The sequence below is a fragment of the Scomber japonicus genome, chromosome 16, assembly GCF_027409825.1.
Source record: "Scomber japonicus isolate fScoJap1 chromosome 16, fScoJap1.pri, whole genome shotgun sequence".
NCBI lineage: Eukaryota > Metazoa > Chordata > Actinopteri > Scombriformes > Scombridae > Scomber > Scomber japonicus.
Window position 1 is genome coordinate 16,852,675 of NC_070593.1, and position 27,084 is coordinate 16,879,758.

Below are 27,084 nucleotides of genomic sequence, written 5' to 3' on the forward strand. Positions count from 1 at the left end.
CGGAGGCTTGTTGTCCATCCCAGCGCTGCAGCTGCGGGCCAATCACAGCCCGCAGAGGCCGGACGCTGCTCTCTCTCTCTCTCTCTCTCTCTCTCTCTCTCTCTCTCTCTCTCTCTCTCTCTCTCTCTCTCTCTCTCTCTCTCTCTCTCTCTCTCTCTCTCTCACATACTTCTTCATCACAAAGCCATTATCACAACTGCTGTCAGCTTCATTCGTGAGAAACTAGATAACAACTGTAAAGTTTCAACATCATGCAAATATCAAATATCACTGCACCATGAAGTCCTTATAGGCAGTAGTGGAGGAAGTACCAACACAGCAATGTAAAACTACTCCATTATAAGTAAAAGTCCTGCATGATAAATCCTACTTGAGTAAAAGTACATAAGCACTATCAGCTTCATGTAGTTACAGTATTACAGTAAACTATTACATGACATCATCAGTGAAGCATCAGTGTTAAAGCAGGATGTTACTGCTGTATAGCTGCTGGAGGTGGAACTAGTTTCAACTACTTTATAAGGTTTGCAAGTTTAGTCCACTGGTTCCCAGCCTGGGGGTCAGACCCCGCCAAAGGGTCACCAGATAAATCTGACGGTTGTGAGATGATTAATGGGAGAGGAAAGAAGAAAAAACAAAGTTCTGAGACACAAATCTGCTTTCAGTTTTTGGAGTTTTTATCTCATATTTGATTTTTGGTGAAATATTGGATCATTTAAATTTAGAAAGAAAGTTTAGAGGGAAAAATCACTATCTGGTGGAGCTGTTAACTCACAGACATCTGAAATGTGACTCCGACTACACACTCCTTTTTGTAAGACGTCAAAAGACAAAAAGGTTGGGTAAGACAAAAACGTTTGTAGTTTAAAGCTTGTTATATTATCCATTGTGTCAAATCTTCATCCAAGGAGTAATTAAAACTGTCAAGTAGCATCAAATGGAAATACTCAAGCACCCCAAAACAGTACTTCAGTACAGTACTTGAGTAAATGTACTTAGTTACTTTCCACCATTGTTTATGGGATTATTGCAGGGAGATTAGATGAACTCTTCACTGCAGTTCTCCTACATGAGATTAGAAAATGTTTTCAGTCTTAAAAGTCATAACATACTTATAGATTCAAGTCTTAAACTTAATAATTCAGTCATTATAGAAACCTCAAAGTGAGTTGTAAGTTGACATTGAAACTGTGTCCAAAAAAATTAAATAATTCCAATACTTAAAGGTCAATGAATGATAGTATATGATGCAGGACTGTAGCTCTCTGTACTGACTGAAGACTCCCATTATACCACATAATGAACATGTGCTGCCACCCAGTGGTCCCAGTGTTTCCCACCACCAAATCAGTATCCAAAGTGATGTGCAGTGATTGCCCAGCACAATATATGAGTAATATGTTTTACTCGTAGTCTTAGTACTCTTACTGGTGAAATTAAACTTTTCTTAAATTGAGGGAAGGTCCACACTATAAGGCTGTAGCTTCTTGACCTCTCCAGTCACAAACTTACATAAACATGTATACAAAAAACATAAACTTTTTTTAAAAAAGATGCTGAGATACTCTGACTTGGTTTCAACAATGGCCCAAACTTTAAAAGACTGAATCTTAATTTTTCTTCAATGTAACACATACCATCTTTTTGTTAAACCTTCTAGACGTGCATGTCAGCTAAATCTCCACATCTTTCTAAATCTTTCTAATTTGCTAGTCTTCATGCTCAAGCTACGATAAAAGAGGATGTCTTAACAAAGCTCCCTTCGGAGTAATAGAGGACATTATACAACTGTTACAGCTGAGTAGTGCTCCTCCTGACAAGTTAACTCCTTTAACTGTATGGAAAATCTGAGGCTCCACTAATGTGTTACTCTCTTTCTCCACAAAACGTTGGTGCAGTGCTGCTCATCTGATGAATGAGTCTGCTCTGAAAAAAGGAAAATCTGACAAAATATGACTTAAAGAGCCCCAAAATCATCATACACTGATTTTTTTTAAAGTTTTCAACAAACTGTTCTTTGTCCCTTAAAGAATACAAATCAATAAAATATCAAAGATTGCTGAGGTGAAACAAACTGGCACTTAAATTCCCCTGAATGCACTCTGGTGAGGCTCTTCTTACTTGTTCAACTTTAAAGTACAGTCATTTTCTCAGACATTGATCCAGGACACAAATCTACTGACACAATTAAAAACAGAAAGTATGTTGTTCTCTAAAAGGTAAACAAAAGTTATCAGCCATCTTTTTTAAACAGGAAAAAGTAATTTATTTCAATATACATCGCATTTAAAACTATATAACATTATTTGTTTGTTGAATATTTTACACAGCTCTTATCATGGAAATGTACTGGAATTTTACAAAATAAGACCAAGCTCTAAAATAATAGGATATCCCGCCCTTTAATTACTGCATGATTTCTTGTTTTTTTTGTTTTTTTTACATAAAAGTAATATAGCTTCATACATCATTTTTATTCTTTATAAAAGAAAAAAAAAACATACCTTTTCAAAGTGTGTTTATATGTTCTTTGACGAAAATAAGATTAATCCAACAGTAGTGAGTGATTTGATTATGTAATGCCTGAGAAACTGCTTTAAGACAGAGCAGAGTGGACATAATGTGATATTACATTATTGTTGCTCAAAGGTCCATATTTGTAGATCGGCCACTTCAGTCCATTCACATGTACAAACTGTAATGTATTATGAGTGTGGAAGATACTTTGTCATTGCAATGGAAGCGGAGTTCATAGAAGAGAGGAAGTTGGGTGCAAAATGGTGTCAGTCTGGGAACAAAATATCTGTTCCACTGTGAAAGTACCTCAAGAGCCAGAGATGGAAACACAAATCAGCGTAGTGTCGCTCTTTAGAAATGGCCTATAACTACAATTTAAATAGGAAAGGGTCATCTCCACTAAAATGTGTGGGACCATTGCAATTAGTAGTCACAATATTGCACTATAACAAGAGTGAGGAAGAGAAAACCAATGGGCAATAACTGGCCTGTAGTCTGTAGGCCAGCACCTGAGAAGGCCTCTGGGTCAAAACTAATTGTGTACATCAAGGTGTTGATGAGCACTGAGCGCAGACAGGTCAACTCTCCACTAGGGGGCATTAAAGACCTGACAGTCATGACTAAGGAATCCCTTTTATCCATCAGTGTGCAATAGAATCCCCAGAGAAAACTAACATGCCAAGTGTTACTGTAAAAGCAATGGGCACAGCCCATAATCATCTTTAAGAGGCAAATGGTCAGTGTCGTTGGAATCTCGACCTCATTTCACAAACTGATACAGAATTACACATTCATTGCCATTAAAAGCATGAAAGAATCTCAATATAAAAGCTGTCCGTAATTCTTTTTTGAGTTGCTGGGACTGGTAGCCGGGTGAAGATTGCTTTCCAGCCCTCATATAAATAGCAACCATTAACCAAAGACATTGTAGTGTAGTTATCACCAGAATTATCCTTATTTACATGGTTATCATGACTTACATTCTTTTGAGTAATCCGAGTCCCGTGGGAGCTCTGGCACAATGTAGGAAGCTCGCTAAAGCATAGGAAAATATGTCACAAGTCCTTTCATTTACACCTAAAGCAATAAAAAAACAAAGTGGCCTGTTCTCATTTTGTGCTGCACAACATCAGTTCAAAATCTGCTATAGCCTGTTCACTCTCCCGCTCTTGCATCTCCACAGTCAGACAGGCATGTGTGAATCTCATGTGTGTGTGTGTCTGTTGGCTGGAAACAGAAATCCAACCCTTTGGTTCCTGTTTAGGCACCAGCGTCTCTGAAGCAACAGAAACAGGTCGAATCATCACTTGGTCTTTACTCTGTCATCTATAGATGTGTTTTGGTGTCTTGCGTAGCAGGTACGATGACAACCGTTGAGGTTTACCAGTGCAGTGTGGCGTTTGCTTTATACACAGCCTTGGATCTGTCCATTGCATATGCTCTTGTTGTGGCGGACTGTGTGCTTTCAGTGATATTCTGGGGTCAGATGCCGGCCTTATCGCTGTAGAAGGGTGTGACATGAAACATATAGCAGTGTGTGCACACCCTAACAGGCTTCACCTGGCCATACCGGGGCAATGGAGCTGAATGGGAGGAGCAGCGAGAGCAGAAGATCTGAAAGGACACAGAGTGTAATGTGTCAATCTGCATCCACATGATGATGAGGTACAATGTGTTAGTCATCTGTTTGATCAACAACACATTCAACTGAATAATATGATAATAATAATAATAATAATTCTGCCACCTGCTCCCTCAGACAGGGAGAGAGGGATCGTACCTTCCCACAGCTCCTACAGTGATGCTTTCTGCGGATGACAGTGAACGGAGCCTTGCAGGCAATGCAGGAGTTGCAGGCCTCATCTGGGACCCAGTCTGGAGGATCTACACAAAGCCAAGAACAAAGAGTTAAGACAACAGGCCTGTCACCATCACTAAGTCTCTTCCCAGAAAAGGGGAAAAAAGGAACAGATTGACATTTCAACTAAATTCTGTATAGGTCTGTTTGTGGATATGCTGACCTTCGAACTGGCCCTCCCGGGCCTTGGCTGCCAATTCCGATGAGGAACTGGTCTCCTGACAGAGAGCACAGTCCTCTAGCACTGCACTTCGCAGAACAGGACCTGATGGGCACCAAACAGGAAGAAACTAAAACCAGAGCTTAACTTTTAGCAATGTTTCCTTTTTATTCTATTATATTCAAATGCATCAAGCAGTTAACAATAATAATGAAGTTTAGAAGAGTTTGAGGAGTAACAGATTTAACTCTTTGAGTAATATGGCACATAAAGTTTGTGTAGTTTTAACTATCTAGGCCAACAAAGACATTCCCTGCTTTGAGCTTTGTCATAGTTCAGTTTCAGTTCTTGACATCCTATTTTTGTTGCACTAAGGGAGTTTTGAATTGTGTGAAATGCAATGTAATATATTATACACACAAGGTTTTTGTTACCTTTTTGCTTATCATTGTCTCCCAGCTCACACTTGGTTGCCATGACTTCAAACAGAGTCTTGAGGATGCTGCGAAGGTCACTGGCATAGTTGGTCTGCAGCTGATCAGCAACACCTGCATCACACAGGAACACATGATGGATGTCAGCAGAGTGAGACCAATGAGGCGAGAGGAGAGCGACTAAGTGAAAGTAAGAGCTTTTACCTGATATACAAACAAAGAGGCGGTGGATGAGGTCACTGCTGCTGTGGAAGCGTGATCGGATCTTGTTCCTGGCGGCTGCCTTGGCATCTTGTAGGGCCAGCTGGATCTCCCGATGATCAAGGTCTTCTGACGTCCCCGAGCTGGGAGTGATGCTGCTGACAGGGCTGGAGGGAGCCATGACAGACAGGGCAAGATTATCATTTTATTTTTACACATTCAATTCACATCTTATGAATTTTAGAGAATTAATCTTTCAGATAATGATGAATGAAGTAAATGAAGTGAAGAAAGAAAGCAAATACACATCTGCTCATTACATATTTCTTTAAATATACTCAATTTACCTGCATATATTTACACTCTAAAACCTAATTAAATCTACAGTCTATGCCAGGAAGCAAATCAATGATGCTACCTGTAGCCCACAGGGAAGGAGTGACTGACACATCAATCAGTTGCTGAATGTGAACTGCATAAAGAAATGAACAAAGCAATCTTTTTATCTATCATCAAGCACTCTTTCTTTAGTCACTATCAGAGCGTGGGCAGAAGAAGACACTCACAAACATATGACAGCGATTAGCAGTTCCATGAGTGATCAGTTACCTGGGTGTGTATGCACTGCTCGATAGACTACATGTGGTGACCGACACACTCTCACAGTCACTACCTGACACAGAGCTGAGGGGAGAGTTCTGAAAACTAAAAACAACCAAAAAGTAGAAAAAGAAGAACAAACTATGTAAACAAACACAAAAGTAAATGAAACTCTGAAGGCAACAAACGGTTAAATGAGAAACAATTCATGAAAGTAACAGAATAATTTGTGTATGAGGAAATAAGGCAAAATAAAATATAAAACAGATATCTATGTTGATGCAAAATAGTTTTGAGCTTCCCAGAAAAGCCCAATATGATAATATAGAAATTACGGCACACCTCTTCCTGCCATCCTCTTTGGTGTCCCTCTTGGGGTCTTTAGTTCCTTGCTTGTCTTTATCCATCTCCTTGTCCCTCAGTCGGCCTCCACTGGCCTGCTGCCTCTTTTCAGTCCTCAGCTGGTTGCACGAGGAGGGTTCATCCCCTCCGCTGGAGCCACAGTCCTGAGTGTGATTCCCCGGCCATGGGCCCACCACTAGGCACTTCTCACAGAGCTGAGAGTTTTCTTCCTCTTCCAGGGGCTCTGTGGAGCAGCGGGAAGAAGGGGGAGTCAGCTGGGAGATGTCCCCCTTACTGTGAGGCTCGTGACCTCGTGGGGGCAGCCGACAAGCAGTGGCGGATTGGATGACAGTGCTGGGGGCCGGGGTCTTACAGTTTGTGTCTAGTCCTAGAGCGAGGCCTAACCCAAGTCCTGTGGTCTCTGTGGTGATGGTGTCCTCGTGGCCATCCTCACAGCTCCCACAGCAGACGCAGGAGTTAAGCAGGCAGTGAGTGGCCACAAGGGGGCCGCAGGGCTCGATCTCAGAGGGAGCGGGCCGCGGCAGTAGCAGCTTGTCCACAGTCAGCTCTGTCAGGCTGGGGGAGTGAGGGTTGAAGATGACTGTGGCAGACAGCTTCATCCCACCCATACGATGGGCGATGACTTCCGCAGTTTCAGACGCAGTCCCTTCTAAACCCATCTCCCACCCGTTGGTGTAAGGCAGAGTTTCAGAGCCGGGGGCAGAGGTACAAGGGGGGCGCTTTGCACTGGGACAGTGTGTGTTCTGGCTGCGTGGCTGTGGACAGGGCTGCTCTGAAGGGGCTTCGGCGGAGTACCAACCGTTTCTAACAGCGTCCAACTGTGGACCTGGTTTGCGCTGCAAAGGACGAACAGACTCCGGTGCTTTGGAGGGTGAGGCGACAGAACTGCAGGCCTCTCTTGAGATGCTGGTGATGCTGTCTCCTGCTGCGTCCAGGTCTTCCATGATGAAGACCCGGTCCTCCTCCTCTACATAAATGCCTGTCCTTCCCCTGCTTGCCAGGACCCTGCGGGGAGAGGCTTCAGTGCTGGAAGCCCCACTAGCACCTCCCGCCTCTCCTCTGTTGGGATTGTGTGCTGGTGACTGACCTTGGCTGGGAGGTGACAGCAGAGTGGACATCTCGTCACCCACGCGGTACACCATCATGTTGAGCTGCTCCAGTTCCTCCTCGTCATACTGCATAGAGCAGGCCAGCTCAGCCTCCTCTGCCTCCTCACACAGCAGACCCTGCTCCTGCTCTTCCTCCCCTCTCTCGGTTTCCACCTCCTCCCAGCCCTTTTCCACTTCTGCCACCTCCTCTTTCTGGCTGGGACAGACAAGCAGGGCTAGATGCTCCTGCTCCCCATCAGTTTCCACCTTGGCGGTGTCATTAGCAGCGCTGCACGATGTGTGATTCTCTTGGACTAGTGCTGATACAGTGTTTGTGGCCTCTGCCTGGACTGTGGATATCTCCCCATCCTGAGAGATACAGAGGTTCCTCTCCAGCATTATCAACTCCTTGTCCGTCAGGGTCTGCAGCAGGTCTCTAGAACATCATTGAAAACTAGTTGTAACAGTGATACATATAGTGTTTTGCATTGTTAAATGAGAAAAGATCATAATTCTTGATGTTAATATTCATGGACTGTACCTGATTTTCTTCAATAAAGTTCGAAATGGCCGGAAAAGCTCAGACATGTCCTCTGATTTTCGCTCTAGGTTGAGAGGTCCCTCTGAATACACAACCAGCCCACTAAAAAATATATTTAAAATTCTGTCAGAGGAGAAGAGAAGGAGTGGGCGGAAGAATGGAGAATACAGACAACACTTACCACACAATGGCTAGTCTGGGAATTGTAAACATCAATGCAGGTTCGTAGTCATCAATCATGTCTTGGGTGAGATAGCCCTGCTTCAGAGCCCTGAAACAACCACACAGAGGAAAACACACCATTAAATTATCACCACATAATGTCCACATAAATATGTTGATTCTGGTGAAGTCAGCAGTTCTGTTTGTTTTTTTGTAAAGTCACCTCTCCACAGTCTCACAGAAGAGCACAATCACCTCCTGCTGTACATAGTATTCTTTGGGAGACTTCACAGGCACCATGGCTGACACATAGCTGGCAATGGAAGAGAAGAAATGGAATGACATTCACAGCAGGTCGATGAATATTCTAAATTTAATTATACAATTGAATTGAAAACAAAAAAAACAAGACATTCGATTGTGAAAATTAGCTATTGGTACTGTCTGTCCAATTTTGACAGACCTATGTCACAACTATCTCAAAATGTCTTTGACAAACTTGTCACAAAAATCCTTGAGAGAAATTGCGAGTTGGTTGCTACAATTGCTGTTAATATCTGACAGTCACTTACCTGAGTTCAAACTCAGCAAAAAGGCTGTCAAAATGTTGCAATGCATCCTTCATGCGGTCTGTGTACAAGTTGAGGTCTCTCAGGGCCTGGTCTCTGGTGATATTGCGCACCTCCTCCAGGCTGCGAGTGAGGTCCTTAGCCAGGGGTCTCATAGCTATACTCTCTATCTCCCTGTTCATGATGATGGAGCCAGCAGCCAAACACTGCAAGAACATGTACATCATAAATGGCCTCACCTTGCACAGATCATCAAACTTAAAAAGTTATGTTTACAATGACACAAGAAACACTAGAATTATTCAAATGAAATACAGTATGTAAGTACAGCATTAAGCACACGTGTAAGACTTATGCAAGGTTGTTTTCTTCCAGACTGATGCTGGGGGAATAAACTACCTCAGCCCCAAACCACAGCTGCCCTGCCAAGTTGTCATGGCGAATCTCCTCAGGGAACTTGACACAGAAGTCTCTGTTGGCCCGGTCGTTGGGGATACATTCATCCATGATCTGATTGATAATGTTCAACACATTGTCCTGCGGATGAGCACAAGAGTGACAGAAAACAAAATTTAACAAACTAGTTGGAGCACTAAATGTGAGCGAGTGAAAATCTGTTCCTGAAAAGCCATTCTCTCTGTGTTTACTTTAATTAATAATGTGGGTTAATAATCAAAGCTTAAAAGCACGTAACCTCATTCAAGAAAACCATTGTGTTGTACCATTTAAAGACCGTTGATTAGGAAGTGAATGAAAACAGTTTGACAAGTACATGACACTATTAGGGCGCTCGCAGCTACAGTCTCCCTCAATAAAAACACTAAATTATAGCCCATAATTCTTGCAGTGAAAATGCAGTGTCACACACAGCAAGAGCTAATCAAGAGCTTATGTGCCGCTGGCATGTACAACAGCCATAACAATGAATTACAATGAGCCTTTCACTCAACCGCAGCTGCACTGTGCACTGTAATCTTGTCAGGCACAGCACTGCGTCTTTCTCTGCTAGCCCCGAGGAGAAAGATTAAAAAGCTTTGAGAGAGAGAGCTTAACCATTGATTCCTTCATGGCAGTGTGCTGTATGTGTCTTGGCCCCGTCTGAGTGCCACCCCACTGTCTGTGAGCTTCTCCCAGCAGGGGACACCAGTGATAACCTTCACTACTCTTGGTTTCAAATCATCCAGGGGTGGTGACTCCAGTGATACCTGCTTCTGACAATAGACTGGCTGGCACTGTTTTGTCCCCCAGCTTATTTCTCTCTTTCATCGTTTGTATTTGACCCTTTCTCGTCACCTGTCTCTTGTGTACGCTATCTAACTCAGTCTCTGACCATCTAAAACATACACTCTCCTGTTCCAGCAGGCTGCACTGTAAGAACAGGCGTGCCAACATAATACGAGCAGCATGCCAGCAACCCCCACAGAGGCCCATGAATAAGAGCTGATAGCTGCAGTGGCAGGTTCAAGTGCAAAATTTTGGCTTGAGTGCACTTCCCTTCTATTCTTGTGGCCTTGAGGCGGTGGGATATCATGCTGCTTAATTCATTCTCCAAAACCCTTGAGGACACGCGTCACTGAAAAGACTCCTCTCTGAACGTTTGTATTAAACATTTTTACTCAACGTCGTCAACGAAGACTAATTTCAGGAATGGACACAACCCAACAAAAGCTGCTCATTCTCAGCTACTGAAAAAGCTTTTCTGAGCTAAAGGCTGAGAGTTCACATTACAGCCTCATCAATTTGGGATGTTAACACGATACATTTTTAAAACTCCGTAGGGAGAAGTGAAAAAAGAAGAAGAAGGAGAGCAGCTGAGGAAAAAAAGAGCAAGAAAAAAATAAGGTGACATACTGGCAAAGGGAAGAATGAGGGGCAGAACAGTCGGGGATCAAGTGATGACCTTATTAAGTGGTTCTCCCCTGTGTGCTGTGGCGCTGCGGGGAGGCTAAAGCACAACAAGCCACATGATGACCTCCCTATACCACCTCTAGCTCTCTCTGCATGATGCAGCATGGCAGCCATCACTCATGCACAACATCACCCTCTAAGCTCCTCTCAGCCCTGACCGCACAAAGACCTGAAGCAAAGGCCTGTATCACTATGTACAGTAATTTGCCACAATTCATATGTTATGATTCTCAGTTTGTGTTTTAATCAGTCAGCATTTTTGAGAGTAAAATAGATATTAAAATACATTGAGGTGATTAAATCAAAAAGAGAGAGCAATTTCTAAACTAATGCTTGCTCCAAACCCGATTACCTCAATCAAAGCTGCAGTTGTAAAATGAAGTCACTCTTATAACCATTCACTAATGATCCGCATGACACAAATCCATGTGTTATCAGAGCAACATGAGTGTGTCGACTGACTGCCTGCAAACAAAGCCTACTTATCGCACCTTATCAGCGAACTGCTTGATCTAAAACTACTTGGCCAGGCAATGTTTAGTAAGGCAATAGCCCTATCACCGCTTCTGTATCCGTGCAAGGGTGATAAAGATAAAGACAATGTTTATTTTAAGCTTCTAGGCCAAACCCAGGTCCAACCCAGTGATTATGTGAATAAAAAAAGAGTGTGAATTGGCTCAGAGTCAAATCTATGCTGGTGGTTGATTCATCTCTACCTTTCTCCTCTTGCCCTTTGAAGACTTTTTTTCTATATGAAACACCAACAATAAAATTGCACATAAAGACTGTTCTGGTTTTCTCCCAACTGACCTGACAGGAGCGGAACTGGTTTACCAGCAGGGTACATCTCTGAGGGTCCTTCCTGCCGTCGAGGCTGTCCAGCTCAGTGGCCACCTGGTTCAGCTCTTCATCAGCGTAGTAGAACTGGGCCAGGAGCTGGGGGTCCGTCCTCTGCGCAGGAACACAGGGAGATACGATGAGTTAATTTACCTTTCTGATAATGGTTATGTATGAGCAACAAGGAAGCAACGCAATGCACTGGATTTTCAAAGCAATAAACAAAAATGATTAATAAAAAAAACTGTGGTGAGTTACTGGGCTAAATAATCTAATTCCTCCTATAGGTTTTGTGTGAAGTTGTGCTTTGCTTTTCAATGATTGTGTTATTTCTAATCACCTCACACACATAAGTACAGTAGTTTACAGGTATTATATATGTTACATCCTGTTGTAATATCTATATCTATGGCTATAATCTGAATTTAAATCCATCACCATTTAAGACATATACTGTATCCTTAGACATATTTCTGATTCAGTCTGTCTAAAAAAAGGTAAAACATTACATGAGGATTTTCTGACCAATGCCTAATAGTTCCAAAAGGCTTTTATTACATATGACATACTGACTTATCATAGTAGGAAAACCACAGGTGTCACTAATAACATTTAATCATGACAACGAGCCATAATAATAACTCTGACGATAACCGCAATACCACAGTCATGTGATGTTTACTGGGAGGCTTAGCTCATTACCGTCATTATCGCCACAACTGTCATTTACTGTAGTCATACTGTAGTGCTTGCGTGCGTTTTGCAGGTGATCTACTAAGAATAACTACGTAAATGAAAACAGTGCAACAGAGACAGCAGTATTTAAATGTGTGAGAAAACATGTGAGTGTTCTGTGTGTCTGAATGGAGAGTTTGGATGAGCAGAAAGCTGCAAGCCCAAAATGAAATGTGATCAGGTTCTAGTGGAAGAGGTTAATAAACATATTGAGTTATAACAAAAACAAATATTACCAGAAAAACCGACATATGGGAGAGTATTTGTGTTAGTAAAACCAAAATTATTCCACTCCAAAATATTAACACAGGTGGAAAAACTCCGTCCTGTGTGTATTCTGTCATTGTTCCTCCGTCTCTTCCTCTCCACAGTAACAAAAGTCATCTGTGTGCAGTGATCAGCAGGTTAATACCTGCCCTTCTAAGCTATTATTTATAGATGCAGTTAGCGTCAGAAATAATACCTTCAGGTTTGGTAAATCACAATGCATGTGCTAATTTACATATTTGCATTTTCTCCTCCCTGTATTTTGCACACTGGGGTTGAAACGCCCCATGTTACAAATTTATAACGGAAAACGTACTAAATGGACAGCGCGTACTATCTTGCACAGTTGAAAGACGCAAACCTCAGTGCACTGCGTTAGTAGATCAGCTTGCACATTTTTTGCAGGTGATGTCAAGTTTGCACACGTTTTTACACACGCAACCCTTTAGTAAATCAGGCCCATAGTGTATAATATATGGTAATACAGTGGAGACGTAGGAGGCTATATGATGCATTGGAGAATCTCCGTTGCCTCAGATGCCTCCAAGCACCGGGCCATAAGATCTCTGCATCAGCCCTTAGAGAACAACCGCCCAGAGGGAAGCGGAAAGTGATGAAGGATGTGCTTTTCCTATTCTGACATATCGAAATGTCTTCTGTCAAAGAGGCCGTCTGGCTCTCCTTTACTAGCTGGTTCTAAGGTTGTGCACAAACACAAATATCTTCTTTTGGCTGTTCGTGTTAAGGGTCAGCACAGCGGATCTCCTCCATCCTTTCCTGTCCTCCGCATCTTTCTCTTCTTTTGTTTAGCTGCATGTCTTCTCTCACCATATCCATAAACCTCCAAACCATACAACATGCTGGTGTCAGTGCCCTCTTGTAATCCATCTCTTTCTGGTTCCCTTCTGTCGCGATAACTCCTGACACTCTTCTCCACCATTTCATCCTGCTGTCACTCTCTTCTTCACCTCTTTTCCACAGTCCCTGTTACTTTGAAGAGCTGACCCCAAATATTTAAACTCATCCACCTCCACCATCTCTACTTCTCACATCCTCGCCATTCCACTTTCCTTCCTCTCATTGACGTACATGTTGTCCGTCTTGCTCCCACTGGCTTTCTTTCCTCTTCTCTCCAGTGTGTACCTTCTCCTCTCCCTCCCCTCACTACAGATCACAATGTCTTCTAGGAACACCACGGTCCACAAGGACACCTGCCTGATCTTGTCCGTCAACTTGTTCATCACCTTTGGCTCGGAGCCGATTCCTTGATGTAATCCCACCTTCCACCTTGACCCATCTGTCACTCAATCAGCACTCCTAAACACTGTCACACTGTCTTTATACATATCCTGTACCACTCTTACATGCTTTCCCACCCCTCTCGACTTCCTCATACAATACCATACCCCTTCTCTTGGCACCCTGTAATATGCTATGCCATCTCACCGAAGCATATCCACCATGCCTCTGCAGGTATGTATATCATCTGGAACAAGTGCCTTTCCAATCTTCATCCTCTTCAAAGCTGGCCTCACTTCCTGATTCACTATCCTCACATCATCGAACCTTCACTCTCTCTCTCATTTTCTTCATCAGCCCCTGAAAGTACTCTTCCACCTTCCAAACACACTCTTCCCACTACGTCAGCACATTTCCATCTCCATCCTTCATCACTGAAACCTGCTGTGAATCCTTCTCAGCTCGTCCTTTCCTCCTTCTGTAGTGTCCAACTTCTCATAAAATTCACCATGGTCTAACCCAGCAGGTGTACTTCAATAGAAAAAAATAGTTCCTACATGAAACTGGTCACAACAAAGTCTGCTGATCATCTTGAGTAACCGTGAAATGATTTCTGGAAAGAGACATTGCTGTTGAGTTTTTTTTTTGTTTTTTTTTTTGTGGCAATTTGAGCACCATGAGCCGAGAGCCATGCAGTTCATGCAGCCGATATCTCAAAAACAAGTCACACCAGAACAATCTAGATGGATAAATAACACTAAAGGTAAGAGGAAAAATATGTTCACTCTCAACACACACAGTAGGACATAACGATCACCTGACCTCTAAAGAAATTGAATTAAAAATAAATTGTCCTAATGTCTTTAAGGGAATATCTAGATAACAGAAACCTTGACACTAGCAGACACTCTATGCAAACATACACACACACACACACATCCTGGGGAGGGCTCACGTTGATCGAAAGGTTAATGGTTTTTAAAATGGCGACCGCATGCTGGCATGCATCATCACAAACCACAAGGACCCAATGACGGTACAGGAGCTCAGCCGTTAAAAGAACAGCGTGACTGTGCAAACTGGAAGAGGAGAGAGCTACAGCAAATCGGTAAGCAGCCATGCAACGACTGTCTGGGAGTGTTTTTTTCGTCAAGTCACGCTGAATATTGGTATTTACAGAAAACCTCTCACAGGACCTTTTCCCTTAAGTTTGCAGTGCTTCCTGTTGTGTGATGCTCTCCCCATGTGGGCCCTCGCTTCTCTCTGAATATGATACATGGTGCTGTTCCCTCACTCTCTCTCATTAATAATGAAACAAACAGCGAGGAGAAAACACTGAGATATAACCTACAGCTGGGATACTTGTCGCATTATAACAGTGATGGAGAAAAGATCATTTTGAACACCTTAAAGGTTATTTGGAGAATTCAGATATGTCGTGCCAGGAGATTTAGCATTCTTAAACCAATATGGTCCATTAATTGTGATACCCATTAATGTGTCATAACCGCACTAAGATCCTTTCCTATAGTTTTTGACTTGCCCACAGATAAATCAGAGCTACAGCGGGATGAATTACAGCAGCAGTGGACTGGAGCAGACAGTCATTTTGTCTTCTTGCTCAAGGACACTTCAGTAGGGCGAATAGTTGTCAATATGAAACCCAGGTTGTCTCCCAACTCAATACTCGACCTCGCTGCCTCTCTATTGTCAACCTGGATGTAGTGAAAGTCCTACAGAGCAAAATCAATAATGTTCCTTTCTATTTTCTTCAATGTGAGTCCATTTTGATGTCTCTGCGATGTCATGTTTACTGCATGAGCTGGAAGAGGGAAGCAGAAGGAAAATATAGTAAGTGTTTCATACTCTTCTTAACAAGGTCACATTTATTCTCTACATATAAATCACCTGTGAAGAATGAGAATAGACAGCCATTATATTATAGCAAGACAACAATTATCACTAGTATAACAAGTATGACTAAAGGAATATTAAATCAAACTTAACTACAACAAAGAAGCAAACAAACCCATCACAAGTTGAGGTATTTACTGGTAGATCTAAACTTAATCTCCCCTGTCAAAAAGAAAAGTTATATTTCCATCCAGTGGGCAGATTTGACTGGATTTTTGACAAATGTTCGACAATTATTAAGTCTATGAGACAAATGCCATGATGCCCAAACAGGAAACAGGAGTAGGAGACAGTAAAAGACCTTTTTTTTTCTTCTAGTGCAGGCACAACACGGCCCACAAAGTGGTGGCATTCAGTTTGAGATCTCTGAAGCATATAGGCCAACGCTGACGGAGGAAGAAAAGAGGCGTTTGAAGCAGATGCCATCCTATAGTCTCCTCCTGCAGCATTCCTCACAGAGAGGGAACATTCCTGCAGCATTGCATCATGGAGAAGCAGTCAAAGGCAGGCAATGTTTAAGACGTGCTGATTTACTTCTAGATAGGCAGCAAAAATGCAAGTTGCTTGACCTAAAAGCCTGGTGTGAAATAACCATTCTTCTAATATTAGAAATGTGGTATAAACCCCCAATAGTGATATTTTATGACCATATCGGAGCAATGATAGACACCACTTCTGAATCCAATGTGACAGCCTGCGTCAAAGCCAAAGTCACGCAACATAAACAACGATTCAAACTCCGCAAAGTATACACCACTGGTTAACAGGGCTACAATTAGGTCAGCTTTCTATGAGAGATGGGGCCATACGAGTCATAAAATACTACAAAGTAAAGCCCCCAATGGTAATATTTACTTTGTTACATGGACTATGAGTCAGGGTTGATGCTCGGCATAAAAGGACTTGGCTCTAAAAAGCAAAAAAGGGTGATCTGTCTGTTGAAACAAGTGCCTGTTTTCTCCTTACATAACCCGAACTGGCACAGAGTAAAAGTATTGGCCTTGACTCTGATTCTACAGTCCATGTTTAAAAAACATTTGGTCTTGCAATAACTTGCAACTATTATACAGCTAAAATATTCCAACTTTACAGACCTTTGAACGTGAGATGATAAATATAAGGAAAGAGGAGGAGGGAAAAAACACCTTCCTATCAGGGTGGTAAAATTGTTTAAGGACAGACAGAGTGTGAACATCTGGGGATTTGACTCCTGAACTTGCAAGTTGTGTCATCATCACAAATGACAGCTCTACCTTGCGTAAGTGAGGAAATGATTCAGCAGTTTCAGCTTGTCCTCTGTGGCATGCCACTCTCCTGTTATACTCCTGCTGTCATTTGTCCTGGGTGCCCTTTCTTTGAGATGACTCAAAAACCCGATCCATTGCAGTCACAAACCCATAATTTCAGACTATTAGGCTCCCAGAAGTACATCCAGAGTGACAATTGCTGTTAAGCCCCCCTCAATCACAGTCATTTCACAATGACTCAGTGAAATCTCTGTCCCTTTTGTTCAACACTAAATCAATAAAAGTCAGTGACAGTTTGACTCTTATTGAAATGTTGTGCAATCAACATTTTTTTGATCATCTCAGTTTTCTCTTCGAGCTGCTGATTCTGGGCTTCGTTTCCATTCAGACTGTGCCGATGATGGAGGCTGTCACGTTAATGCTTCATGAACATCCATAGCATTGGTGCCTGCACACTGAGCCCACTTAAGGGACTCATGAGAAGCCTAGCCTCTGCCCTCCATACTCTATTCCAGGCTCAATTTGCTGCCTTCTGGCTGCCTTCCAAAGATCAGACGCAAATATTGTAGGGGGGAAACCAGCGTAGCTTCATCCAGCCAGTTGGCAGACTGGCAAAAAAAATCAGCCGGATACAGTTCATCACCTTATTTATTATTCAGGACTCAGCAATAAAGAACTGGCAAGATTGAGCCAATCGTTTTGGTAACAAACAGAAACTTCACAACTATTATTTATATTAGCTTTGACAGAATAAAAAGTATTCTCTGTCTAGGAACGCAGTGTTATGCAGAAGCAGGTTCAGTTGTGTTGAGTCATTCCTTTCATGTTCGGCTTGCATCAGGAGTTTCTTCATCTCTGTGTTGTTTTTTGTGTGGCTACTGGCAGTGAAGTTTTTTAATTTCCTCTGAAATAAAAGTACAATGAATGAAAATGAATGGGACTAATCACACACTGCTCAGGAATATTTCTGCACATCTATTTTATTCTAACCAGCTGGAAGTTGATTTGAATCCACAGCAAACTGCAGACTTAACTCAGCCCAGAGACTCAATATATTCTGAGTGGTCTGCCCATCTGGACTGATGGTTTAATCTGTGTGCTTGTCTCCTCTCTGAGGGCTGCCCTAATCTGGCATTTGGACTAAGCAATGACCTCTGCGTGTGCCTGGCACATGGTCTAGCAGGACAGGCTGAGGTGACACAGGGGGCGCAGAGGATTTATGGTAGGTGGCTAAAGGCGTGTCCAGGATCCCCTGATGGTAGTATGGTGACACGTGGGGACACCCCTCTTGCCAGAAACCGCAGGGAAGTTCTTATGCAAGAAATAATCTGGTTATACAATCCAGAACTGGCTGTTAAATTGCAGCTACAGAGGAGAAGGTTCATTTTAGATTAGCAAAATCCACAACTTGATATTTTCAGCATGAAGTGTGTAAATCGTGAAAAGATGCCAAGATGCATGTTTCCTATCCAGTTAGAAAAACACCAGTGACTGAAAATGCTAGCAGGAAAATATTTAAATGAACTCCACAGATTTGACACATCTGTATCCAGATTTTGGGGAGTCCTACTGGCCGTGTCAGAAAAGTTGTATAAAGCCTTTTGTGGCTTTAGAGCGAATGATGTCACTTGTCACTCGCTGGGTCTGAAGTCTACAAATTTTAGAATTAACAAAAAATCCAGAGTTAGAAAGAAATAAGGTTACCAGACTGATCCTCATCTCTGCTTGTGGTTTATGACTCAAGGCTACATTAGCTGCTACTAGCATATCATCCGAATCCCCGGCCAAACTGCCAGAAGTCGAGTTGAATGTGTGGAATAAGAAAAGACAATATTTATGGCTCCGTCACATCAGTAATAATCATTTTTTCCTTAACCTGAAGACAAAAATGCATTTGAAAAGTTTACGGTACTTAGGAACCAATTATTTTATAACCTTTGAGCTTTTTTAATGGCAGTTTTAAAGGCTCCGTTAGTTTGAGCGGTAAGGAAAAGGTCAAAACCATGGTAGCTCTTGACCATCAAGTATGTGCATGACTCAGTCGGGCTAATTCTGTCCACCTACATTTCAACATTATGAACAGTGACAGACAGCAGACATTGCCCAGGCTGCCCTAAATGACACACGATGACAGTCATGGACCAAGAAATTACAGCTGTACATGTGTTTTTGATGTCTACTGGACACTATCTGTCCAAAAGAGCACACTTCAGAGGTTTCTGTGATGGTGCCTGCCAGTGGAGATTAAAGGGGACCTGTTCTGCTCATTTCCAGCTCTATATTTTTATTCTGGGACTCCACTAGAGTAGCTTTGCATGATTCAGTTAAAAATAAAAAACTTCTTCTCTTCATGCAGACCCTTTAACCTCTGCCTCTAACAGGCTGTTTTAGCTTCTGTCCCAATGAGTCAGCTTCAAGAAACACAAAAAACCTTAGCAACCAAGGCTAAGGAACAGCACAGCGATTTGACGTCAACTCAGAAGCAAGATAGAAAAAAAATTGCAAACAGAGCGTTCAGAGCAGGTTGAAGCTTTTGACTTGCAGAGAGAATTACAGCAACCTTTTGTTTAAGATAGATATCCGACATCATAGCAGTATATAAATAGCAGAAAATCACAAAAAGCACTATAGGCCCCTTTTAAGTGCATTCATACGCTGGTACATCTGTGAATTAATGTACAAAATGGAAATTCACATCACTAAAATCTCAATCTATCTTATGATCTGCTTCTTTCATTACAATCTTAGAAACAGGTACAACTAAATAATAAATCAGTACTGGCTAATAAAATAAAAATACAATTTAATACCAAGTGCTGCTAGGTACTGCTCGGCCATGTATTGCTTTCAATAAAACCTTTAAACATTTATTTAGTAGTGTTAATTCAAACTAAAGACTTTTTTACTGTTCTCCACCTCCTTCCATTCTCCACTGCTGACAAAGAGCAGGAGGGACGGTATTTCATTGCTAGCTTTTCCAGAGCAGTCACACACATAATATAAATAAAGGGCACCATGAGCGCATGCTTTATGTTTATCATCAGTGACAATGAAGAGAGGAATACAAAGAGCTTTTTGATCAGAGAGGGTACCAATTATTGCCAACAAGAGACGGGGGTGTAGAAAATGAGTGCGAGCTCTTAGTCGATATCAGGTCTAGCTGCTTCCCTCACATCTTCCACAGCCACCTTCCTTCAATCATCGCCTACCCACACCTAGGACAGTGGGCTTTGATTCCCCAATCCTGCAATGAATTTAAAAAGGTCTTCAATCGCCTGGCCTGTCTCGATCTGCACTAGGGTCAGCTCTCTAAATCCAGGCAGCTGACACCAAATCAATTACCGTATGGCTGGTGGGTAAGCAGAATGGGACATCCACAAAGAAGCCCCCGAAACGAGGCTAAATATGAAGCCATGCGGGCTACTGCTCAGCAGTTTGCTGCTCCCTCATCCATCGACTCGGTGCCAAACTGCGTGGTGTCCGCTCTGCAAAGACGGGCCCCTAATTGCTTCGTCTGCTCTCAGTTATCCCACTTGCATGTTAGCAATACAAAACACAAACAAACCAGATAAATGACAAATGATGGACAGAGAAGAAGGCAAGGTCTAAAGAACCGCAGAACCTACTATAGCAAGACCCGTCGTACTCTAAAATCTGTCGTACTCTAAAATCTGTTGTTGGTCTAATCTAATTGTCTGTAGTATGGCTGCAACTAACAATTTGATATTTTCATTATCAATTCATTTCCTTATCCCTTAATCATTTAGTCTATGAAAAGGCCATCACATGTTGGTGATGTCTTTATGCGTTTTATTTCATCACACCGACAGTCTATAAGTCAAAAGAATTTGATTTAAAATGATGTGATGTAAAGAAAAACAGCAAATACTCACATTTGAAAATACAATGAGAACTATCTGGATTCAAAAAAATATTCACTTCAACTTCAAATGAATTTAAATCTCATCAATTAACCGAGCTCATATTCAGTCTCATGCTCATCTACAACCCTGATCACCCTGCTGCCTCCACATCCACACACATTTTACTTGTTTTTTTTAATAAGACAAATACTGTATATAAAACTATAACTGCTGTTGTCACCGCCTCTTCAGAGATGAACATTTCCTTTCAACATAAATTCTACTGCTGCATCTTAAGTAGGCCCACACAGCTGGCGACGGAGGCAAAGCTGGCTCCTGAGTGGATGATAAGTCTGTTGCTTTGTTGAAAGCATCAGCTGTCAACATGTCTGGTTTGTTTTCTGACAGAGTAAACAAACATCTTTAAAGCATCTTTTATGGCAGTATGACAGTGATTTCTGACTGTGGGAAATACTTACATGCCTCCTTAATGATTTGACACTGTTGTTTTGTGTATATACACACACAACAGATACACTACAGGTTTATTTTTATGGGATTATACTTAAACCATCAAACATAAACAGCTTAGACTTTATTCATTACAGGCTTGTCCAGAGTTTTAGGTCAGGAGTTAAACTAACTATTAAACTTCACTTAATTTGGAAAACAAAAGATTAATCATTAAAGTCATAAAATCAAATGCCAAAAGTTCACTAAATTGATTATCTTTGACTTTTGGATTGTTAAGCAAAACAAGCAATTTGAATAATTCAGGCTTTAAAATATGAAGGTGGATAATTTTCTATTATTTTCTGACATTTCATAAAAATATATTATTTCGTTTAGCTATAGTATGGGCTAATATTAATATCATTCATTCATTTTGTGTAATATAGTGTTTATTTAATATAGTATAGATTTTCACTCTAATACAACTTTTACATTACATACATTTAATTTCATTAATAAATTCAATCATTAAGGACTGCACTAAGAGAAAAACTTGTTCATTTGTTTGATATTTTAAATGACAGAAACCATATTTGGTGTTTTTAAAAGAACAAAAACTAAAGATAAAGCTCCATAAAAAACATGTTTCAGACAAAATTAATCATTTTAAATCTAAAAACGGACTATATGTATATGTTTGAATGTAAAAGGGAGAACTTGAAAAAAAAAAACTTTTCCCAGTTCTGAAGAATCAGTGAGCTATCAGACGTTGTACGACCTTATCAAATAAATCAGACATGAGTGTTACATGTGTTCATACACTCTGTAACAAGCTGCACTGTTCCACACACACAGGCCTCTCTCTGACATATCGATGAGGAGGAGAGCAGAAAGTATCTGCTGCCCACGCACTAAACTGTCCTGTGGGTAAAGAGGAGGAACGAAAGGCAAATTAGTAGCATCCTGCAGATGGAGGTGAGCGCGGCCGGCCTGGTGTGAGCTGTGAGCCCGTCACACTGACTGATGAGGTGGTGTGAAGCTGAAGGTCAGCTCCTGAAGGCCTGACGGAATAACAACAAGAGAGGAACACAGGCTGTGGAGGAAATGTACAGGTTTAGCCTCCTCCACATCTCTCTCCCTCTCTCTCTCTCTCTAGCCATCAGTCACTCTGCAAGTTTGCAGGCTGATGAATGAGAGGTGAGGAGACAGTGGCCATTTTGGTTGCTCCGAAACCTGAGCCAGATCTCGTCTTTATTTGTGACTGCAGAGATGTGCGATGATGCAGATTTTCATGAATACTTCTCCCCTCATTTTACACCTTTCCCACCTAAAACTCTTCCTGCACAGCTGTAGAGTGAAAGATCAACTAGTAAGCAGTCAAACATAAAATACTTCCTCTGTAGACATACAGAGAAATAAGGGTTAACAATTTGCACAAAAACCAGTCCGACCAGTTTAAAGGAATGTGAGCAATCTCTCCATACATTATGCTGCTGTAGGTCAACTATTACAACCTTTTTTCCTACAACCTCACAGACGACCGTGACAGTCTTACACGTCCGTCTTTTCCCTGAAGTTGATTCTTTGATGACAGAGTCAGGCAGAATAGACGGGTACATTATGTCCCATGCGGAGCTGCACACAACCCTGTAACACACTGGGAAGGGATTGTGTAGCAAGAGCAAAAGAAAGTCCTCCTCAGAGGGACTTATCTGGCTAGGTAAAGAGCAGCTCTGGAAATATCAATAGCTCTGCTTTAGTGAAGGGAACATGCTGATTCGACATTCTTCTATCTCCAGGAGAACATAGTTCAGTAATAAACGACTTACTGTTGATGTAAAATGACAAAGCTGCACAGTGCTAAACAATAAATGGCAGAGTATGAGGGTTGGGCTCAGACTTTGATTACCAAAGAAATATTTTCTCTCTGAGCAAAAAAGAAACAATTAGCTAGCTTAGCTGCAGCTCCGTCACAGGACGCTACAATGATCTGAACCTCCCTTTCATTACTGTTGTCTTTTCATAGCAATTGGCATAATTACAGAGGCTTTTAGCACTTTTCTCTACGCTCCTTTGAGGCAGAACTGGTCATTTAAAAGCCTGCAGATAGCTCTGTTAATTCCTACCACGGCTGTGATTTGGCAGAAAAAAAGGCACTGATGTAATAGCTCAGCACTTCAGAGGCCGTCTCATTCATGAACGTGACAATACTTTGGTGAACCCCAAACACTTCGGCCAAGCTCCAACAATGGGCCGCAGAAATGCTGTGACAGCAAACACGGTTTACCAGAGAAAAGGAGAATGACGCAGGTGTGCGTATGCGGCAAGGAGCATGAGGATTATACATAATCCGAGGTATTTCATTTTATCCCTGTCTGACATTACTGTTGCAAAAACTCCAATTACTATCATCTGCCAGGTCAACCTGTTTGACATGACAACTCAGCTGTCTGCTGCCGCCACAGACCCACTTATCGGAGTATACTGCCAATTAGAAACACATGTTAATCACAGCAAAAACATGATTGATTATATCAGGAAAACACAACACTGCACCACAGTCTACAACTTGTCAATCTGCTTTTTCAAGATCCATAATTCACAGCAGTTAAAATGCAAGGTCAGCCTTTTTCTGTGCAGCTTTATGTCCAATTTACAGAGATGACAGACTGAATTAACCAGGATTTTCGATATGCTCCGAGTTTGAACTTTACACCTTCAGTGCACTTTGTTAAAAGTCAAGATATAAAAGTTTAAAACCTCTATATGGTTTTATGTTAATGTCCTGAAGTTGATAATCATAACCTTTGTGCATCTGTTCTCCAAAAAAGGGATACATTATAATATTATATGGTATAAATGGAGTGCATCATTTCACAAAGTGTTTTTCAGTTGAATAGTTGCCCAAACAGTCGTCACTGTAAATAGTTTCCATAAGAGCATATGAATAATGTTGATGACTGTATAGGCTGTAAACCAACGTTAAGTATTACAACATCCACAGCTTAGAGCTAATCTATAGCATCAGACCAGGTAGAAGTTTCTTAATCCAACTGGTGTAATGTGAATTTAATGTATTGTGATAATACAGCACAAACAAATGACATACTGATCAATGCCTCCTGCCTCACATTTAAGCAGTTTTGTGTGAGTACAAGTTTTCCCATTAAGTAGTTGACAGTTCCTCCTTCCAAAGTTCAAAAGATTTCCCTCCCTGGAGAAACAGTTACATTCACTCATCCTAAAAACTGCTGCAGTTGGCATATATTAAACTGTTCATTTAACAAGGCAACCAGGCCTTCAATACTTCCACTGCTGTGTCAGGCATGTTTCCACACTCTTGAGCATGATTTAAAGAACCGCAGCACACCCATTACTCGCTCGCTCCAAAAACTGATGATTTTGCCTACAAATGGTGCAGACTGGGCCTGAGAGAAGCTGATTGAATGTGTTTGGGATTTTAATAATTATTGATGAATGCAGTTAGGGAGGATGTCAGAAACTAACAAAGAAATCAAATCCAATTAACTGGTATTGAGCTGTAAAGGGTACCCCATTAATCTATAGATTGACTGACAGAAAATTAATCATCTGTTGTGATAATTGATCATTCGTTTAAGTCATTTTTCATGCTTAAATGTCATCACTGTGCTTGGTAGCTTCTCAATTATGAGATTGTGATACTTTGCTTTGCCTTATATGATAGTAAATCAGTGCTTATGGATGAAAAAAACAATGCTGGACAAACAAGCAATTTAAAGACATTATGGGCATTTTTCTGAAGATTATAGACCAAATAATTTCTCACTCATTCGTAAAAAAAAATATTTGGCAGATTAATCAATAATGCAAACAATGTTTTTTTGTAATTGCAGAACTTTTAACCTATATGAACATATATTTAATTATTCAATGTAAAAATATCAACTTCATTATTGTTGTTTTTGTTACAGTAGCTTTTACTGTTATCAATAAGTACATTATAAAGCTTTTACAAAGTGTCAGTTACAAAAGCACCAAATGAAAATCAGTTTATAACAATATCTACAATTAATGACACTGTCAGCTGAAGGCAGCTGTGAGTAAATCAGTGTAATTCAAGCACACATTGCTGGGCTTTGTTTGGCTTGAGTAGCGCTTGAAAACAAAAGCAGCAACAACAACAAAGGAGGTCTGCTGGTTAATACAGTGTAACATCAGGAGCACAGGCTAGCGTTAGCAGATGTGTGCCAGTGGATGAAGTGATCAGGCTAGCCAGCGAGCTCCGCTAGCTATCTCGAAAGCTATTACATTTAAAATAATGACTGACTGCAGGGTTGACACAGCGGGTGAATCCGAGATAACTTACCTTGGGCTTGTACAGCCACTTTCGAAAGCGGTTCATCGTTACCTCGCCACCTTCCTTTGTCACACCGACCCCTCCTCTCCTCTCCTGTACCTGAGAGTCTGACAGTATCAGCGGCGGGCTGCTAAGCTAGCTAGCGTAGATGAAGGTTTCAAAAACGGATAAAATGTACAAAACACAATCTACGGTAAGTTTACAAAACGGCTGTGAGCGCGTACGAAAGAGATACACGAAAACAACGACTTATTTCCATCTTTCCTGAAGCCCGACGTTGGCTGCCTGTCTCCCCCGCCCGGCCACTTTCCAAGTCCCGACAATACAGACGAGCGGAGCACAGACGACTGTACTGCTCTTCGCCGATCCAGCGTTACTGGATGACAGTCACGTTGACAACATCACCTCCCACTTTCCCAGGAAGTGATGCCTTCAAGTGCTGCTCACACACACCGTGCACCCACTGTTCCATCTCGGAAATAACAACAAAACCGACTCTGGAAGTGTAATATATTACTAATCTATTTCCCTTTTTGTTTGTACATACAGGCATATACACTCACTGGCCTCTTTATCAGGTCCACCTTTGCAATCTAATTCAATCCAATACAACAGCCCTGCTATAAATTCTACATTTAAGAAGTTTATACATTTTCAGTTTTTGTTGACATTGTCAAAAAGGTGATAATTCTGCTTTGTGTTTATTATTGAGGTCATAGTGGGTGATGGTGGTGTATTAGGGTGCATTATATTGAATGGTGTTCCTGATATTTTGTCCACGCCATTGACATGCATGAGGGGGACATAATATTAGGAACACCAGTCAATAATACACCCCAGTATGCCACCACCACTTAGTACGACCTCAGTAATAAACATAAAGTAGAATTATCACCTTTTTGACAATGTTAACAAAAACTGAAAATGTATAAACTTGAAAACAGTAGAATTTATGGAAAAGCTGTTGTATTGAATTGAATTGCACAGGTGTACCTAATGAAGAGGCGGTGACGTGTAGATGGGTATCAACAAGTTAAAATGTACAAATACAGTAGATAGATAGATAGATAGATAGATATAGTAACTACTGAATAGTTACTGTATGTGCAATATATACATATAAAAACAGTAACACTAACAGTGGGGCAAAAGAGTAATAATAAATGAGGTGCACAAGATATATTGGGCTTTAAGGATATGTGCTCATATATACAGGTATAAATAGGAATATACCACTTTTGTTGTTTTGTGATGTTGTTTTCTGGTTTTTTGTTTCTTTTGTGAAAGGGGGTGCCATGCTGTATGACAGGTACAACTGTACAACACCCTTGTTCCAAACAAAGTTGAAAGAGAAAAAAGACAATAGAAAAAATTCAGTTGCGCTTATCTTTAATTTCAAATTAGTTATTGGACACAAGATGTTTCCTACTTAGACACTACTGAAAAGTTCAGTAGAGTGTATTGAAGAGCTGAAGTTTCCACGCCACAAGCTGTTTCTTAAAATATATTGCCTATTTCAAAAATAATTTGTGATAACACAATGCCAAACCAATGACTTTGTTTACATGTTCACAAAAAATCTGATTATGTTAATCAGATTAAGGCAGGAAATCAGTTGATGCATTGTGAGACTACTCTAAAACCCCAGTTTGCATGTGATTTTGTCAGTAATCAGCTTTTCACTACTAACCCCTTCAAAACCGTGATGTTAGTTACTTTTTCCTGCGAACTGAATCAAATTGAGGCCTACTGCCTGATGATAATTATTTTTCCCCCCTGTTGTAAACTA

General features: G+C 41.3%; 1 protein-coding gene across 2 annotated transcripts; it reads right to left on the reverse strand.

The window, feature by feature from the left end:
- Positions 1-2,249: 2,249 nt before the first annotated feature.
- Positions 2,250-25,651, reverse strand: zfyve28 (zinc finger, FYVE domain containing 28). Of its 2 annotated transcripts, XM_053335746.1 has the most exons (15): positions 25,305-25,651; positions 11,212-11,352; positions 8,893-9,030; positions 8,497-8,699; positions 8,148-8,237; positions 7,944-8,033; positions 7,763-7,864; positions 7,426-7,657; positions 6,113-7,395; positions 5,780-5,875; positions 5,174-5,337; positions 4,970-5,083; positions 4,539-4,640; positions 4,298-4,401; positions 2,250-4,131 (listed from the first exon to the last, which is right to left on the reverse strand). In XM_053335746.1, exons 1-15 carry the CDS (start codon positions 25,338-25,340, stop codon positions 4,000-4,002), a joined length of 3,027 nt encoding a protein of 1,008 aa, XP_053191721.1. In that variant the 5' UTR covers positions 25,341-25,651; the 3' UTR covers positions 2,250-3,999. The 2 variants fall into 2 exon arrangements, with proteins under 2 accessions (XP_053191721.1, XP_053191720.1); XM_053335745.1 differs by having other exon boundaries at positions 6,113-7,657.
- Positions 25,652-27,084: the final 1,433 nt, after the last annotated feature.